At 42.6% G+C, this 20,347-nt stretch overlaps 1 protein-coding gene across 2 annotated transcripts in view; it reads right to left on the bottom strand.

Annotated features, from left to right (window-relative positions):
• The window catches only part of prkcsh (PRKCSH beta subunit of glucosidase II), a 113,334-nt gene that overhangs the window by 22,888 nt on the left and 70,099 nt on the right, over positions 1–20,347 (bottom strand). For both annotated transcript variants that reach the window (XM_063035604.1, XM_063035605.1), the window contains 2 exons: positions 19,137–19,224; positions 9,083–9,152 (listed from right to left, as the gene is read on the bottom strand). In XM_063035604.1, the coding sequence (XP_062891674.1) occupies positions 9,083–9,152; positions 19,137–19,224 (158 nt within the window). The remainder of the gene's footprint in view (positions 1–9,082; positions 9,153–19,136; positions 19,225–20,347) is intronic.

Below are 20,347 nucleotides of genomic sequence, written 5' to 3'. Positions count from 1 at the left end.
CAGCCTGTCAACACTTGCAACCTAATCTGGAGCACGGGGAACAGTCAAAACTGATGACACATGTGCAGCCGCACCTCAGAAGTCATCACCGCCTTCAGCATAGAAAGAAAACTTATTTTAAAGAAAATTTTACTTAACAAAAAGGAAAATTAAATATTGACAAATTTATGACAGAAATAAATGCATTATGCTGTTATCTAGTCTTCCGCTATTTAACATTAGCAGCAACTCAGATGACGACCCTCTCCAAGTCAGAAAAATGTGTGTTCAAGCCACCCCTGGGACTGGAGATAAAATTCAGGTCAGTACAGAAACAAGGGAGTAAGTGAATGATTTTAGCCAAGCTTTGTAAACAAACTCTCCAGGTTTGGACATTACAGAAACGCAAAGTTCAAAATCAGTGACCCAGGAGGAAAGGGACAATCAGACATTGAGCAACACACAGAATGCTGGAGGAACTCAGCAAGTCAGGCAGCTTCCCATCTCCTTCCACAAGGAAATGAACAATCGACAATTTGGGCCATGACCGTTTATCAGGATCTGCCCAGTTGAAGATGGGAGGACAGAGAATGCCCTAAGGAAATAGAGGTACTGGAGAGTTTTCTTGACCTTGAGGACCAGGTCAGGCTCCTGGTGATGTCCACTTCCCAGAACTTAAGAGGTCTTGTCCTTTTCAAACTCAACACTACAGATGCAGTCAGCAGCACGTGCACCACCCCTCTTCTGAAGAGAATGACCAGCTCCTTTGAGGGAAAGCTTCTTGTCATTACACCATGTTACTAAGCTCTGTATCTCGTTCCTGCACACTGACTCATCGCTATATGAGTTATGGTCCACTACTGTGGCATCATCTGCAAACTTTTAGATGGAGTTAGTGTGGAATCTGGCCGTGCAGTCATGAGTGTATAGGGAGCAGAGTCGGGAGCTAAGGAAGCAACTGTGTGGAGCACCCCAGTGTTTGAATAGTCCTGGAGGTGGCGTTGCTGCCTATCTATACTGAATGCAAACCCCACTTATGACATTCCAGCCAGGAGAAAGATCAGCTTCACATCCACTCTGCCAATACATGCATTTCATGTATGTTTTGATGTACGTGATAAATAAATGAATCTGAATCAAAATAGAGAACTTTGCATAATTCTATGTGATTAACTTCCCTCCAAAGCCACAAAGCAAAAGACCTAGTCTCCTCAAACTTTCTTCACAAGACAAACTATCATCCCAGGGAGTAATCTGGTGAACCTACGCTACATTCCCTCAGCCACAACTCTATCCTTCCCCGGGTAGGTGGAGCAGATATTACACCATCAGAATCAGGTTTAATATCACTGGCATAAGTTGTGAAATTTATTGTTTTACAGCAGCACAGTGCAATACATAATTAAAATCTACAAATTACAGTAAGAATATGTAAATAAGTTAAATTAAGTAGTGCAAAGTAGAGCAAAAAAGAAAAAGAGTGAGGTAGTGTACATGGGTTCATTGTCCATTCAGAAATCTGAAGGCAGAGGGGAAGAAGCTGTTCCTGAAATGTTGAGTACGTGTCTTCAGGCTCCTGCACCTCCTCCCTGATGGTAGCAATAAGAGTGGGCATGTCCTGGGTGATTGTGTCCATCATGAAGGACCCTAGGGCTTTAAGCATTTGAGAAAGATATCTCTACTTTTGTACTTAAATACTCATGCAATGAAGACCAACATCCCTTTGCCTTTAACAGTTTTCTACCCCTCATTTCACATTTAGAGACTCACATTTAAGATACTCTGGGTCAACTGAACTCCAATGCCATTTGAAGAATATTCTATCTTACATTTTCTGTGAATCCACAAGCACCTTCTTAAGCATACACACAGATGAACACTCATCACTTCATTGGCATAATTTAAAGAGGTCGTCCACTGTGAAGAGGTTAGCTGCTGGTTGGCTCTTCCTACCAGTAGCCATTATTCCACAAGTGTGCATTGTGTAGCTGTGGTGGAGGCACAAGTGTTCAATGGTGTGTTACAAGTTCAGTGGAGCTTGTTACACTTTCACAAGTGTGTTTTCTGTGTCTTTTGGTACATATAAAGTGAAGGTTGATAAGTAAAGATATCAAAGGTTAATGGGAGAAGGCAGGAGAATGGAGTTCAGAGGAATTAGCCACGACGGAAGAGTGGAGCAGACTCGATGGGCTAAATGGTCTAATTCTGCTTTTGTGTCTTATGGTCTTGTGGTTCAGCAGTGCACATTACAAGTTGGACACTCCAAAGTGGTACAGCAGCTTCTGGAAGATTTCACCAACTACAAGCTTATGCAAATTCTAATCATTTTCAGGCGGAATCATACATACAGCACTGAGTGCATTCACCCTACCAATGCCAGTCATGGTTTTAAGAACCTCTATGAGATCACCCACGTCTCTCACACTCCAAGGAAAAGAGCGATTGACATAATTCTTGACATAAAGCATGAATAGGGAAAATATTGCTGAAACTCCAAGGGACAGCAAAGGCAAAAATGGCAAAGGCCAAGATGCTGATGTTGGCAATGAACTTCCAGGGTCTCACCTTCTTCAGGTTGGTATTGGTGTATTATTACCACAAGTATTGAGAGACAGTGAAACACAACCTTGCAAACCATTCATACAGACTAGTTCAAAACACAAATACTTTGTAGTACAAGGTCGTCTCATTGTAGGAAGCATGTGGAAGCTGAGAATGCACAAGAGATTTACCAGGATGCTCCCTGGATCAGAGAGCATGTCTTATGTGGACAGGTGGAGCATGTTAGACTTTTCTCTTCGGAGCAAGAAGGATGAGAGATGACTCGACTGAGGTGTACAAGATATTAACAGGTGTAGATAGTGGGACAGCCAGAGACCTGCTCTCAGGACAGAAATGGCTTACATGAGCGAACATAATTTTAAGGTGCTTGGAGGAAAGTATAGGCATGGAAGTCAGAAGTAAGTTTTTTTTCTTCTTTCTCTTACCCAGGGAGTGACGAATGCATAGAACACCCTCCTAAGAGGCAAATACATTTGGGGCATTCATATACTTAGATACGCATAGATAATAGAAAAATGGAAGGCTATGTGGGAGAGAACAGTTACAGTAAATAGATCTTAGAGTAGGTTAAAAGGTCAGCACAACATTGAGGATCAAATGGTCTATACTGTGCTGTAGCATTCCATGTTCGACGAAGCTGTGTCAAGTGCAGAACATAAACTTCTCAGGGTTCTAACCGAGTTGATGCCATGACCTTAGTGTTAGCCCTGCAATGGCAGGTGATAAATTCACATCGCTAAATGATACACAGTTAGAAGAAACATTTGCTAACAGCCAGAATCAAATCTAAACATTACGTGAGCTTATTTGTCACATGCACATCAAAATATACAGTATTAATGACCAACACACTGAGGATGTGCTGGAGGCAACCTGTAAGTGTTGCCATGTTGAAGAGAAATTCCCTTTGTACGTGAATGAGGGCTCAACCACTTTGATGCTTGAGCAACAAACACAAAATGATGGAAGAACTCAGCAGGTCAGGCAGCATCTACAGAGAGGAATAAACAGCCGACAATTTGGGCCAAGATCCCTCATCAGGATTGGAAGCACAGGGGATGAAGCCAGAATAAGGTGGTGGAAGAAGTGGGTACAAGCTGGCGGGAGATAGGTGAGACAAGGTGAGGGGGAAGGTGGGTGGGTGAGGGGGATCAGGTAAGAGGCTGGAAAGTGGACGATGGGAGAAAGGGAAGGAGAAGGGTCACCTGGGGGAGGTGATTGGCAGGTGAGAAGAGAAGGGTCAAGAGGGAAGATGAAGTTAAAAGCTGGGAGGTGATTGATTGCCTGTTACCAGGTGCCAAATATCCGCTAAATCAAAAGTCTGACAGTAAATGCCAAACGGCAGAGATTGCTAGATCCTTGGGGGCAGATTTTATTGAGCTAAGTTCTAACACTTCAGAAATGACAGCAAAATTCTGTCTTAACGAATTCCTTCCTGAAACAAAGGACAGCAATTTCTGATTATATGCACATCCAAACGGAAATTCCCTTCAGAGATTCTGTTCAGATGAGGAAGGAAAACTAGAGTTACAGAAATGCTAGCCCACGAATGGACCCCATTATATAAAACCCATCCCTTCAAACATCCAAACACAGTAAGCCATTCAAAGCAAATTAATTCTACTTCCTTTACACAAAATGGAAAGATACTGTGTTTCTAGACAGTCACTCTGAGCCACATTTTAATGCAGCTATGCAAGACCATTTTGTCCTAATACTTGGCACAGTGGCATAGCAGTTAGTGCAATGCTTTATAGCACCAGCTGTAAGATTAGGGTTCGATTCCCACTGCTGCCTGTAAGGAGCCTGTACATTCTCCCCATGACCACACGATTTCCTCTGGGTGCTCCAGTTTCCTCCCACATTCCAAAGACGCATGATTAGGATTAGTGTGTTGTGGGAATGACATGTTGGCACCGGAAGCCCAGTATAACTCTCGCTGATTTGGACACAGACAAAACATTTCACTGTATGTTTGGATGTAACTGTGACAAATAAAACTTGTTTAATAAAGCTAATCACTGAGCTTGTTAGCCTGAAGAAATCTCCGTGTCTGCAACAATAGACTGATTCTACTGGGGAGTCAGGGTTAACTGATTAGTGTTAGTGAGTTGTGGGCATACTAGATTGGTGTTAGGAGCATGCCAACACTTGCTCAGCACAATCCTTGCTGACTTGATTTAATGCAAAAAGCACATATCACTATGTTTTGATACACTTTATGTTTACAGTTACTGAACCCAACATTGCATATTTCTGGCACCAAGGTCTTTAGCGATAGACCAGGATGGGGAAAAAAACATCTCCCTTGTTAATTAAGTGCCCTCAGTCAGCAATGGGGCAGTGTGATCTGTAAAATGTCCATATGCTGTGCCTTACCTTTTCCAGCAGAGAGAACCTTGGTGCCACCTCAGCGTGGGGTGTTTTGGAGTTCAGAGTTCAATTCCAGCACCACTCTGTAAGAAGCCTGTATACATTCTCCCTGTAGATTGCATGGGTTTTCCCGAGTCCTCCAGTTTACTCCCACAGTCCAAAGACATACCGGGTAGATTAACCGGTCATTGTAAATTGCTCTGCGATTAGGTTAAGTTTGTCAGGGGCTGTTGGAGCAGTGTGGCTTGAGGGGGCAAAAGGGCCTATTCCATGCTATATCACTAAATAAAATAAGCCTTTTCCTATTCCTCCCCCCCCCCCCCACCGCCACCAATCTGCAAAGATTAGATCCTCCTGTTATTTCTTAACTTTAATGGGAAGATATGCAAATCCCTATGCTCTGGGGCCACAGATCAGTGATTTTCTCAGCTTTCTCAGATTCAGAGTTATACAGCACGCATGCATGCAGGGCCCCTCAGCCCAACTTGCCCATGACGATCAACATTCAAGATTGTTATTGTCATTCATCAGTACACAAGTGTGAAGCAGAACAAAATGATTGTTACTCCAGATCCAATGCAGCATAAAAACCCAATGAGCATAAAGAACACACCAAGAAAAATCCCAATCAATATAACTACAAAGATTAGCTCGCAGACTGATTGTATGTGTAGTGCAGAAACTGCAGGGTCCCAAGCTGAGATATTTAAATTATTCTTAGCGACAGGTGAAGTACTGAAGGATTGGAGGATAGCTAATATTGTTCCACTGTTTAAGAAAGGCCCGAAAAATAATCTGGGAAATTATAGGCTAGGTAGCTTAACATCAGTGGTGGAAAAGTTATTGGAAGATATTCTGAGGGACTGGATATACAAATAGTTGAATGGACATGGACTGATTAGGGATAGTCAACATGGCAGGGTAGGTTGTGAATAACCGATCTTAGAGTTTTTCAGTGAAGTTACCAGAAAAGTTGATGAAGGCAAGGCAGCAAAGTTGTCTACATGGACTTTAGCAAGGCATTTGACATGGGAGGTTGGTCAAGAAGGTTCAGTCATTCGCCCCTCAACATGAGACAGTAAAATGTTGCAGGAGAAGCCAGAGATTGGTCATAGATGGTTGCCTCTCTGACTGGAGGCCTGTGAGCAGTGGAGCGTCTGCTGGGTCTGTTGTTTGTCATCTATATCAATAATCTGGATGATTATGTGGTTAACTGGATCAGCGAATCTGTGGATGACACCAAGATTGGGGATGTAGCGGACAGCGAGGAAGATCATCAATGCTTGGAGTGGGACCTGGATCACGGAAAAGTAGGCTGAAAAATGGCAGATGTGCAGACAAGTGCAAGATGTATCGCCGACCAGGGCAAGTCCTACATGGTGAATGGTAGGGCGCTGAGGAGTGCTGTCATAATTCATTGAAAGTGGAGTCACAGGTAGATAGGATCATAAAGAAAGCTTCTGGATCAATGGCCTGCATAAATCAAAATATTGAGTACAGAAGATGGGATGTTATGTTGAAGTTGCACGATGTTGGTGAGCTTTAATCTGGAGTATTGTGCGCTGTTTTGGTCATCTACCTACAGGAAAGCTGGAAATAAATTTGAAAGCGCACAGAGTGAAAATTTACGAGAATTTTGCCAGGATTGGAGGACTTGAGTTATAAGGAAAATTGAATAGATTAGAACTTAATTTCACACGTTAAAATAGGCCATAGTCAGCATGGTTTCCTCAAGGGAAAATCTTGCCCGACATTCTTTGAAGAAATAACTAGCTGGATGGACAACGAAGAATCAGCTGATGTGGTGTACCTGGATTTTCACAAGGTGCCGCACAAGGCTGCTGAACAAGCCATGGTACTACTGGAAAGATTCTCGTATGGATGAGGCAGTGGTTGATAGGCAGGAGGCTAACAGTGGGAATAAAGGGAGCCTTTTCTGTTGGCTGCCAGTGCTTAGTGGTATTTCACAGCGGTCTGTGTTGGGACTGATTCCTTTACGTTTTATATTAATCATCTGGTTGATGGAATTGATGGCTTTGTTGTAAACTTTGCAGATGATATGAAGATAGATGCTGGGACAGGTAGTTTTGAGGAAGTAGAGAGGCTACAGAAGGACAGACAGATTAGGAGAATAGGCAAAGAAATGGCAGATGGAATACAGTGTCAGGAAACTTTAGTAGAAAAAATGAAAGGGTTAACTATTTTCTAAATGGAGAGAATACAGAAAACTTAGGAGTCCTTGTGCAGGATTCTCTAAAGGTTAATTTACAGGTTGAATCTATAGAGAGGAAGGCAAATGCAATGCTAACATTCATTTCAAGAGGACTAGAATATAAAAGCAAGATGTAATGCTGAGGCTTTATAGAGCACTGGTGAGGACTCATTTGTGTACTGAGTTTGAGAGCAGTTTTGGCCGCTTTGTCTTAGAAAGGATGTGCTGAAACTGGAGATGGTTCAAAGGAGGTCACGAAAGTGATTCCAGGATTGAATGGCATGTCTTATGAAGAGCATTTGATGGCCTGCATTCACTGGAATTCAGAAGAATGAGAGATGTCCTCTTGAAATCTATCAAATGGTGAAAGACCTTGATAGAATGATGTGGAGAGGATGTTTCCTATGGTGGGAGTGTCTTAGACCAGAGGACAGAGATTTAGAATCGGGGGGGGGGGGAGGGAGAGTGTCCTATTAGGACGAAGATGAGAAGGAATTTCTTTAGCCAGAGAGTGGTGAATTTGTGGAATTCTTTGCTACAGGCAGTTATGGTGGCCAAGTCTATGTATATTTACAGGCAGAAGTTGATAGGTTCTTGAATGGTCAGCACACAAAGAGATATGGGGAGAAGGCAGGAGATTGGAGCTGAGACTTGATGAGCCAAAAGGCCTAATTCTGCTTGATGGTCTTTATTCCTTGGAATGTAGAAGATTGAGGGGAGATTTCACAGAGGTATACAAAATTGTGAGTGGTATAGGCAAGGTAAACGTAAGCAGGCTTTTTCCACTGAAGTTGCATGGGACTACAACTAGAGGTCATGGGTCAAAGATGATAAGTTTAGGGGGAACATGAGGGGAAACTTCTTCACTCGGAAAGCTGTGAGTGTGGAACAAGCTGCCAGCACAAGTGGTGCATGCGAGCTTGATTTCAACATTTAAGAGAAGTTCGATTAGGTACATGGATGGTAGGGGTATGGAGGGCTGTGGTCCCAGTACAGCTTGATGGGACCAATGGGTCTGTGCTGTACTTTTCTATGACTCTCTGTACATTAAGTGACGCAGGGTGCAGGAGTGTCAGTACACAAGGTGCATGCCCACTTGAACGAGTCTCATTTGCCTGCATTTGGGCCACATCCTCTAAACCAGGGGCTCCCAGTCTTTATTATGCCATGGACCCCTCCCCCATTAACTGAGTGGTCCATGGGTTACCTTCCCGATGCATGTGCCTGTCGAAATATCTTTTAAAATTTGAATCATTCCTGCCTCTATTACTTTTTCTAGTAACTCACTTCATATACCCAGCACCTTCTGTGTGGAAGTTGCCCTTCAGGTCCCTTTTAAACCTTTGCTCTCTCACCCTTACATGCACAATCAGTGGCCACTTTACTAACTACGCCTGTGCATCCGCTCATTAATGCAAATATCTAAACAGCCAATCCAATCAATTGGCAGCAACTTGATGCATGAAAACATAAAGACATGGTCAACGGGTTTATTTATTATTCAGACCAGGCATCAGAATGGGGAAGAAATATAATCCAAGTGACTTTGACCATGGAATGATTGTTGGTGCCAGACTGGGTGGCTTCAGCATCTAGAAACTGATCTCCTGGATTTTCTCACACTACAGAGAACGTTGAGAGGTTACAGAGAACGGTGTGAAAATGCCTCGTTAATGAGGGGGGCCAGGGGAGAATGGCCAGAGTGGTTCAAGCTGATTCAAAGGTGAAAGTAACTCATAACCACACGTTACCACAGTGGTGTGCAGAAGAGAAATGCACAACCCATCAAACCTTAAGTGAATATGAGATTTAAGTGGAATAGGTGGCAACTAATAAAGTGCCTACTGTGCATGTCGTCTGGTTTTGGACTGTTCTACCATGGGAAAAAGACTTTCTTTTTAAAGGAGCATTGGTCACTTTACCTTAAAGATCAAACAGATAAAAGAGATACATTACCCAATCGAGCTCTCCACCTCCTTCAATGATTTCTCTGCTTCGGAGAATTCATTTCGGGTTTTTTCTGCAACTGAAAGAAAATAACATACAGATGCAATGACTGCAGTTTTTAATCCAGTATCGAGCATGACAATTCAACCTCATCCAGAGTGATTAAGAAGTTACAGAAGAGATACCAGTTAAGAGAAGAGCAAAGAGTTACAAGGTGACACGACAGTGTAGAGGTTAGTGTGACACTTACAGTGCCAGCAGCTCGGGTTCAATCCCTGCTGCTATGTGTAAGGGGGTTGTATGTTCTCCCCTTGACTGCATGGGTTTCCTCGGGTGCTCCGGTTTCTTCCCACATTCAAAGATGTACGGGTTCGTAGGTTAGTTGGTCACATGGGTGTAATTGGACGGCATGGGCTCAGTGGGCCAACAGAGTCTGTTAGCATCCTGCAACTCTAAAGAAAATAAATAAAATGGAACTAGCAGCCAGAGTTTAGATTCATTACCCCAGCAGAACCCTGAATCCCAGTAAGCCATCTTGGGAACTGAAGTTCAAAAATTAAATAAAAGAGGAGGATAATAAACACAAGGGATTCTACAGATGTTGGAAATCCAGAGTAACACATACAAAATATTGGAGGAACTCAGGTCAGGCAGCATCTATGCAGAGGAATAAACAGTTAACGTTTTCTGCCGAGGCCCTTCATCAGAAACGGAAAGGAAGAGGGAAGAAGCAGTCTTCCTTCCTTTCCAGAGTTAAAAGAGGATGCAGTAAAGTATGAAACTACATCTGTAAAAATTCATCTGTTTCAGTTCAGAGGCAAATGTGCTGACTACCCAATCTGGGCTACTTGTGGGTCCATACTCACTAATGCAGTTGACTCTAACCTACCTTCTTAGTCTACAGGGAAGCTGGAATGAATAATAATTGCAGATATTGCCAGCAATGTCAACACCGTAGTAACAAATAGATATAAAGAGCAAACTTTGAACTGGTGAATACCATTTAATTTCTTCACAAGAATGATAGTAATGATAGCATTAATAGGACAGATGGCACATTGAAATGCCTCAAAGTGCTTTATACAATTATAACACATACAGTTACATGAAGTGCCATGTGCTGACACAGAATATTGGTATGACAATGCTCTGCACTTGCTTATGTCCTTGCATACTGCAAATAGTGAGCTCTCAGCTAAGCATTCCCTAGAATCTGAGGACATTGATAATTTTGTTTAGTTTAGAGATACAGCACAGTAAACAGGCCCTTTCAGCCCATCTACACGTGACCAATTAACCTACTAAGCCAAGTCTCTTTGGAATGTGGGAGGAAACTGAAGCACCTGAAGGAAATACATGCAGTCACAGGGAGAACGTAGAAGCTTCTTACAAATGGCAGAATTGAACAATGATCGCAGGCATGTAGTTACCCTATCTATACCTCTCATTGTGTATACCCCTTTAAGATTCCCCTCATTGGGGTAATGGAGGTATAATTTGTCCATCTGTGCTGATCACCCCACCCTTGACTAAGCTGTTCCACCGTGAACACAATCTGTTATGAGTCAACATGATGCTTTCAGATCAGGTCGTGCATAGCACCTACCTCCGCCGCACTGCTCACTGTTTCTGAGGTACAGGGGCTAGCAACCCTTGTGCCTGTTATTTCTTTTGTGTTCTATCGCTGAGCAGCAGTCAACCATCTGATTGGTCTATCAGAGTTCTCTTTGGGAACTAGTTGACTTGATCAGCATTTCTGATCTGGCTATTGTTCATGATTGCACTTAATAATAAAGAAAAATTCTCCTAAGCTCTAGGGAATAAGGCCAAATTTTCTCAGCCATTCCCTATAACTTTCAATCTTGTAGGTAGGTGACCACAGCTGAACACAACATTCCAGACCTGAACTTGCCAATGTCTTGCACAACTTCAACATCCCAACTCCCATATTCAATACTGATTTATGAGAGTTGGTCAGCATCAAGTTCCCCCTCATCTTCCCATTAAATATTTCACACTTACCCTAAACCAATGACATCTAGTTCTAGTCTTGCCCAAACAGAGGAAAAAGCCTGCATGTATTTACCCTATCTATGCCCCTCATAATTCTGTACACCTCAAAGATTTCCCTTCATACTCCTAAGCTCCAGGGAATTGAAGACCTTCAAAGAGATTGACAGAACTGGAAAGGAAGTACACAATAGGTTAAAAATCGAAGCTCTCTCAAATGGTCCTCCGAGAGCGTACAGAAGCTCAGCTCTGGCAGACCATGGCGCCACGGAGCCTGCAGCCCTGAGCACAGAGCCGACAGTTAAGTTGGAAAATGGAGCCTTATCCTCCCGGCAGGAACCCACACCTGCCATCCTCAGAGAGAGAGAGAGAGAGAGAGTGACATCAGCTTTATGTAAACTGACATAACCACTTACACAAACATCACCTTCCCTCCTGCAATTACAACCTCTCCATATTTCATTATGATCAATTTTTTTTAAACCTTCTCACTATGCCAAGTTTCGTTTTTGCCCCCATCTGAAAATGGTACAAGTTTACAGAATGATTTATAAATTTAAATAAAATGCTGCGCTGATGAGGAACAGGAGCAGGTTTAATTAAAAGAGGTTATGTCGAACATGTTGTGTCCCAGAGCAGTTATATGCCAGGCTGTTGACTAGTAAAGTGCCAGACTGATGGTCTTACCCAGGATCAACAACAGGGTCAGAATTTCAGGGGGGAAAAAACAGGTCACAAGCTACGACAATTTCACTCTGACACGTGAATGACTGAATATCCTGCAGTCCCCTGTGATTAACAATTAGACCGTTCAATTATAATCCTCAATATGGGGCTCCGCTTTCAATAAAATTGCGTGCAGGCACACAAGGGGGAGATCTGTGGAGGAGGCAGGCTCAGCACTGACAGTTGTCAAAGGTCTTAAGAGAATTAACCTGGACCCCACCAAACTAATTTGCCAATGTTGCTGAGGGAAGCTGATGACCAGATGTACCCTTTTTCATAACAATGCAATTAAGGTGTAGTTAATTTAAGATGTGCACAATAAGTAAGAGGCAATCTTGGGTTAGTCCAACCTCAGCTAAACAAGATCATTCAGGGCTGTATGGTTGAGCCAAGCAGTGGCTCTGCTGAATCAAATCAAGAGAAGATAACATTAGCTTTATTTGTCAAAACATGCAGTGAAATGAGCTGTTTGTGTCAAATCAAATCAGTGAGGATTGTTCTGGGGGCAGCCCACATGCTTCCAGTGTCAATTTAGCATGCCCACAGCTTACTAACTAAGTAATCTTTTCTATCCCATCTTCTTAACATTGGGGAATACTTAATTCTCCTCCCCATAAGGGGGCACAGATTTAGAGTTTCATACTGAGGCTCGTGAGTATATGAAATGAGCTGCCAGAAAGTGGTCCATTCATACCACTTCAAGAAGTGGTTGGATAAGTACTTGGAAATTTGGACAACTGGTTGGCATGGAATCATTGGGCTGGAAGGCCTGTAATCATGCTGTATTATTCAGTGACTCTGTAAGCTTTCAGGATGCCCGGCAATATTTCCAAATCAGTGCTTTTTAGAATAACCAGGCTCAGCAAAATGTCCAGTATTTCCTAAAAGCAACCTATGAGTACAGAAATGCCCGACACTTCAACTGATTCTTAGGAGGTATTTCTCCATGGTTCAAAGAAAATTTTTCAAAATGGCAGCTGCAGGTGCACTCACACCAAAATCATTTTATATTACTGGATGTAATAAAATCCAAACACATTTACAGAGCAAATAATTCCAAAGTAGAAAGAAAAATTCAGACACTGTGCTGTGCACTGGGATCAAAAAGTTTCAGATAAGCATTTTTTCTTATTTTGTTGTTTCATGCCTTGAACTTTAAAGCAAAAAAAATTCTCTTTGCTTTGTCTAATGACTTGACATCCAGTGGGCAGCTTCACCAATACAAGTCACTTTCATAGATAGAAGCCTGAAAACACCCCTGGCAGAAAGCTGCTGGCTCAGCTCTGACCTGTCCTTTGATCTGTTTAAAGACGAAAGATAAAGAGGATACAGCAAGGAAGCCAGGAGAAAACTAGCAATGGCAGCAGTTTTCTGCTGCAGCAGCAGCTCTGCAGAAATAGTGCAGTTAAGTCTGTAGTGGCCGCTCCTCGTCGTCAACTACCAGAACAAGAACTTGCTCAGCTGAGAGCCCAAATTAAAGGAAAGCCAAAAGCATTTCACTGATCAACTTTATTCACCATATACATTTCCACATGTTTGCAATTTGCTGTGGTGTGCTGGCCAGGGTGTGACATACATCAAAAAATAAATAACATACCATTATAAAAAAAAGTACATCAAAATAAGATATGGAATAAAATATGCATAAATAAATACCAGCAGCATCTAGGGAGAGGAATAAACAGTTCACATGTCAGGCAGAGACTCTTCATTAGGATAGCTAGCCCTTAGATGAGTTTCTCCAGCAATCTGTGTTTGTTATTCTGGATTTTCAGCATCTGCAGAATCCTGTGTTTAGCATTATGAAAAGTGGTTTAAAGTGTTTACTGTGCATTGCAGTAACTAAACTAATAAATAGAGGGGTGGGGGGGCGGGCTAACTAGAATGGTTGATCTGCCTGGGTGAAGAAGCATTTAGGATGGAGTAAAGTTTTTTTTTGTTAGACCACCTTCCAGAAGGGAGCTTTTGGAAAAGGCACTCAGCAGGATGAGTAGTGTCCACAATGATTTTTCCTGCCACCTTTTTGTCCTAGACACATCAACGTACTGCAGTGATGACAGACTGCAGCCAATGACCACCTCTGCTGACCTGACAGTTTGCTGTAACTTTCATATCAGTCTCTATCCTCAGGTTGGAAGCAATGGTATTCCTTGTCAGTTAAACAGTTACTGCATATTCATATTGTACAACCAACACACCCAAGGATGTGCCAAGGGTAGCATACATTCCGGCCCCAACATAAAAATGTCCACAATGTTCGCCAGAACAAAACAGAAAACAAGCCCCTCTCACCCACACAGACTGTCCTCCAACATCATAGCACCGGTAGGTGATTTCTCTCAGCCCATCAGCAAATCAATTAAATTCTTCCTCTTCACAAACATCTGAAAATCTCCAGATGCTCAAAATTCAAACAACACACACAAAATGCTGGAGGAACTCAGCAGGCCAGGTAGCATCTATGGAAAAGAGTACAGTCAACATTTCGGATTCTTCCTCTTCTAACGTCTCTATTTTCTTTTTCAGGGTGACTGGAATCCTGTTGGGTCTTTGATTTTCCGTGGCACTCAAACTGTAGTTCTGCAAGGAGGCACGTTCCCATTCTTGGAGCTCACTGATTGGCTGCACCTTCCGTATGTACAGGTTTGGTCGGAATTCGGGTGGGTTTAGGTGCAGCCTTGCGTGGCCCTGTGGACACAAGTTCTTGCCAGCAATGTGAACTCAAGCATAGCAGGAGCCGGAATATCAAATACAACGAGAGTGGCTGTCAAAGGCCTCTGTACTCAAGTGATCGATCACTCCCTTTCTCAATGGTGAGTGAGTTTGCTGCCAATTCTCAAGTAGGGGAGCTCAGAATAAAAAGCAACGTTACAGGTTGACTGCAACATCGAAACAGCTGTGGAAGGAACGATACCTGTCTCTCCCTTCTTAGCAAGACAGAGCTAACCTGTGGGATATCAAAATGTTGATGAAGTGAACAGTTAGTTTTTGATGTACTATAGACCATATTCTCTCTTTGGGGGGGATTTGATGTTGCTTGCATGGTGGATGGTGGGAACGATGATGCTTTATACCAGAGTAAGTGAGGGGAGGGTTGATGCTGCTTGTGTGTGGGAGGGGGTAGGGGTCAGGGGGCTTCGAGTTTTTTTTTTAAAACTGTCATTCATTCTTTGGGTTTATTTTCTGTTTTGAGGATGCCTGCAGAGAGTGAGAATTTCAGGTTGTATACTCTATATTTTCTCTGATATTAAACGGAACCACTAAACTCCAGAACTGGCCTCTGGGCCTTCACTCTTGGGCCTTCAAGCTTCAACATCAGGATTTTTGATCAACCTTTGGGCTCCAATCTTCAGTATCGGCCCCAAGACCAGCCGATGACAGAATCCTGAACTCCAGGCTCAAATTCCATTCTCGCCGATTGATTAGCCCTCGTACCTCTTGCTTGCATGGATATCCGATCCGAAACCCACTGACCTGAGACAGCCCACTTTCCTTACATGTTCTTCATCACCCATCCACATCACTGGCTTTACGGCATGGAGCAGAGGCCTGGGCACCAGATGTCCTTTGTCACATGTCCACGTTGCTGGACCTAAAACACAGAACGCATGTCCAACTGGTCCACGCCAGTTCCTATCCCATGCGCTTGGCCCATATTGCTCCAAACCTTTCCTGTCATTTACATGTCCAAATAACTTAAATGTTATTAATGTATCTAATTTTCATAAATATATAATTTTCTTGCACTTAAATATTCTTATAAAACACTATTTGTCTCAGCAAGTAGCTGCCCAAAGATCATTATGATTAATCATAAGCCTCGGTTCAAACAATGACCAAAACATCTGACACCGAGCTTTGCTAAGAAACTGGTAGGTTAATCAACTACGGATCAGAGTTAGAGTTAATTACTCAATACCGATCTGTACTACAGATTCAACATGTACTAGACAGTGGGAATTTGGAACAACAAACAAAAAACTGAAGGGACTCAGCAGGTCAGGCAGCATCAGAGGGAAATGGACAGTCAACACTTCGAATTGAGACTCTTCATCAGGACTGAAAAGAAAGAGGGAAGACTGCCAGTATAAAAAGGTGAGGTGGAAGGTGATAGGTGGATCCAGGTGAGGGGGATGACAGGCAGGTGGGGGAAAGGAGTGAAAATGATACAAGAAGCTCAGAGGTGGCAAAGGGCTGAAGAAGATGGAATTTGATAGGAGAGTGGACCACAAACCTTGTCAGACAATTTGAAGATTGGTGGAGGAACAGGTCATGTTGAGGTCTGCAGAAGGACTTAGATTGGGAGAATGGGCAAATAAATAGCAGATGGAATATACTATAGGAGAGTATATGGTCATGTACTTCAGCAAAAGGAATAAAGGCATACACTATTTTCTTAAAAAATTCAAAACTCAGAGGTGCAAAGCAATGGGAGTCCTCATGTAAGATTCCCTAACGGTTAACTTACAGGCCGAGTCAGTGTCTTGTCTTGTCCATACGGCACCAACCACCGCCGCTGGGCTATAAACGTGCAGAGCAAAGTGTGGTTAAGTGCCTTGCTCAAGGACACAACATGCTGCCTTGGCTGAGGCTCAAACTCGCAACCTTCAGATCGCTAGTCCAACATCTTAACCACTTGACCACGCGCCCAGTGGTAAGGAGAACAAAAGCAATGTTGGCATTCATTTCAAGAGCACTAGAATATAAAAGCAAGGATGAGATGCTGATGTTTCATAAGGCACTGGTCAGACTGCACTTTGAATATTGGGAACAGTTTTGGGCCCCTTATCTAAGAAAGGATGTGATGGCATCACAGAGGGTTCAGAGGAGGTTCACAAAAATGAATGAAAGAGTTAACATATGAGGAGCATTTGATGGTTCTGAGCCTGTACTCACTGGAGTTTAGAAAAATGAGGAGGGAATTTCATTGGAACCTATCAAAAATTGCAATTCCTAGATAGAGTGGACGTGGAGAGGATGTATCCTATTATGAGGGGAGTCTTGGAACAGGGGGCACAACCTCAGAATTCAAAGATGTCCCCTTAGAACAGAGATGAGGAGGAAAATTTTCAACCAAAGAGTGGTGAATCTGTGGAATATGTTGTCAGACGGCTGTGGAGGCCAAGTCATTGGGTATATTTAAAGCAGAGGTTGATAGGTTCTTGATGAATAAGGGAGTCAAAGGTTATGGGGAGAAGGCATGAGCATGGGGTTGAGAGGGATAATAAATCAGCCTCAATAGCCAAATGGGCGAATTTTGCTCCTATGTCTCAAAATCCAGGTGAGGAGGGGAGTGACAGGTAGATGGGAGAAGAGGGAGAGTGGGAATGATGCAAGAAGCTGGGAGGTGATAAGTGGAATGTGACAAAGGCCTGAAGATGAAATCTAAGAGGAGAGGACAGTAGACTATGGAATAAATCCATTCATGTAAATGATTAGAAAAATGTGCTTTGAGCATACTATTCATGCACTTGATGTGGAATCAAAAATGCAGGACAGCAGAGAAAGAGATGTTCGCATTCTCACACCTTCGATTGTGTCTCGTTCAATGGGAATTACATCAGTTGAATGTTATACCTAGTTGTGGTATACACTGTCAAGAAAGGAATATTAGATAGCAAGTAGCTGTCATAAATGGTGCTTAAACCCAAAACAGGATATGTTCAGTGTTAATCAATATCTGCAAGAGAAAAGAGGTCATCTGATTGACTTCAGTACTCTCCTGTGTATTTCTGGCTACGTGCTTATTTTGGACTTCCAGCAATCATGTTCTATTTTGACTCATTTAACTTGAGCTCCAATTTCACTTGGGCATATTGGCTTTGTAAATAATGCACCTCCAAAGCAAATGCCACTTGGCTCTGCTTCTTGCATGGAGAATCAACAAACAATAGAGACGCAATCATCTCTGTCTGCATGTCAAATTGTGCATGTGTCAGGGAATGATACAGAGACAATGAGTGCCCCATTAATCTAAATCTACCTTGCTTTAAGTGGAGTTTAGTCAGGATGAAACCTGAACCTAGAATACCTGAACAAACGTGCCTCAACCTGCAAAAACCCTGGTTTCATTTTGCACTTGTATCATATAAACAAGCATCAGACACCCATATGAATAAAACAGCGACACACCTGTAAATTATAAAGAGAAGATGGTTGTAAATAAGGTAATGAGGCACCTGCTCACTCCTTCAAAGTATGTCTATTTATTACAGGTACAGCTAAAATATGCAGAAGGCATGCAGCCCCCAAAGGCGATCCTGACCTCATGTTTTGCTTCATTAATTGCAGGGACAAGCCCCAATGGCAAATGACACTTAATATTTGCTGAATTGTCAGTTCTCGTCTAATCGCTGTTGTGACTGTTACTACCCAAAGGGGAACTTTAAAAAAAAAGCTGTTTTCATATCTTGTGTAAGCCAAGTTGTTTACTTTCCAGTCAAAAACCCGTCCCAAAGGCAGGATGAATGTAAGCATTACTTGATACCTCTGCTTGGTGAATTGACCTTGGCATTCACAGTGCCACAACCGAGGGTGCCTGTATGGTTAGGAACACAAGACCACAGGTCAAGCAAGGTCCTTTGCTTCCTCATGCAAGGATTCTGGCTGGGTGTTGCTATTATATACTTAAGTGCAGCAAGGACTCAGCTGTGATGCCTCCAGTGACTCAGCAACCAGACTACCATGACTGCATTTGAAAAATTATCCACTGGACGTCTGATACTCCTGACGGAACTTTGCCCAGCAGGAGTTTTGGGAGGCCATACAAGGGAATAACGTACAAATTTCTTACAGACAGCAGTGGGAATTGACCCCTAATCACTGGCACCATAAAGCAATGCACTAACTGCCACTGCGGTGCCCCAACGTAGACAATGGAAGGAAGATATGGCAAGAAAATGATGGATAATTAAAACAGAGATACACATATAGTCTGAGCTGAGAGACCACATCACAGTGACCTACAGATCAGAAAGACATAAGAAAATAAAGTGAAGGGTCACAAAGGAATTATATAATTATAGCAAAGACCTAAGTCAACTACGGTCCAGATCTCAGCCTATATTGGTAGACAGTCCACTTTAATTAATTCAATATCACATTCGCCCAAGGATGCAGAAAGAAACAAAAAATCTGCTTTTAATGAGGTCCTCAGGTGAGAGGGTGAAGTCTGAAAACTGACAATTGAATAGCTGAAATGGAGAGGCTTTCCTACCCTACAATGAAGAGACATGAGTGGTTAAAGACCAACGAAACCAAGTGGAAGTGAACTGTACAGAAAAAAAATGCATCAATTCAAAGTTAGCTTCAGTGAACAGGAACATACCATCAATCAGAACCTGTGTTTCTTCATCATATGCTGGCATCTTCTCTTCCTCCACTTCTTCCTTTTCTGATAAATTGTTCTGTTGATTCTACAAAGAGAAGGACCGTTATCGGTCTGGCAGCTTAAAATTCTTTGTTATACATGACTAAGTGCATACACGACATGGTCTCTAGAAAACAGTGTCTGATTAACAATACCAAAAGCTGACTGGCAGGAGGGATCCAAAACACTGCTGGGTGAAAATCAGTTGCTGAAAACATTTCAAGTCCCCATTCAGGACTTGAATCAGCAGCACTGCACATGCAGTGGCTCCAACACTGTCAAAGACCTCTCCCATGCTTTCCACAATCTCTTCTACCCAACAGCGGGAGGTCAAAGGTACCACAGAAGAACCAGAACTGTCAGGCTGGGTAACAGCTTCTCCCCCCAGGCTGCTGGACTTCTTCACACTGTGCTGCCACCCAGCACACAGGTACACCCTGTCTGAACGCCTTGCCGGCTCCCCTACCCACACACCACAACTCAGACATTCTCACCCTGCACCGGTCGCTTTTCATCTCTTATTGCTGCTGTTTCACATGTTTATATGACTGCTTGTTTTATTATAATAGTGCCAGTAACATAAATATATACCTTGCGCTTTATATCACCCTGCCTATCTTCAGGCCATGCCACTCAGGGACTCGTGCGATTAGTTTGGTGGATCATAACAAATATGCTTTGTGTGACATATACTACGCTTTGCACTTTGACCTCAGAGGAACGATGTTTGTTTAGTTGTATACATGTGTATGGCCAAATGACAATAAACTTGAAGTGTTAAAAATCAGATACTTTCAACTATGTATTTAAAGCAAAACACAGCAGTGTTAAAAACAATTGGAAATACACTAAAAAGCTGAACACATCTCTCAGAATGAACTAATCAAACTGCTAATGTCTGTAGTTTATCTAACCCAATCCAACATTCTGCTTTCTACTTTATCACAATTAGTCAATTGTACTTTGTTCTATCCATCTGGCTGCTCAAAAAACTACAAGACATACAGTGCCTATAAAAAGTATTCACCCCACCCCTCCCCAGAAGTTTTCATGTTTTATTGTCCGACAACAGTGGAGTTAATTTGGCTTTTCTGACATTGATAAACAGGAAACGTGTCAAAGTGAAAACAGATCTCTACAAAGTGATCTAAATTAGAGATATGAAAAAC

This window comes from Mobula hypostoma, chromosome 29 (genome assembly GCF_963921235.1).
Source record: "Mobula hypostoma chromosome 29, sMobHyp1.1, whole genome shotgun sequence".
Taxonomy (NCBI): domain Eukaryota; kingdom Metazoa; phylum Chordata; class Chondrichthyes; order Myliobatiformes; family Myliobatidae; genus Mobula; species Mobula hypostoma.
Note: the sequence above shows the minus strand (reverse complement) of the source record. Positions and strands in the feature narration are given on the sequence as shown.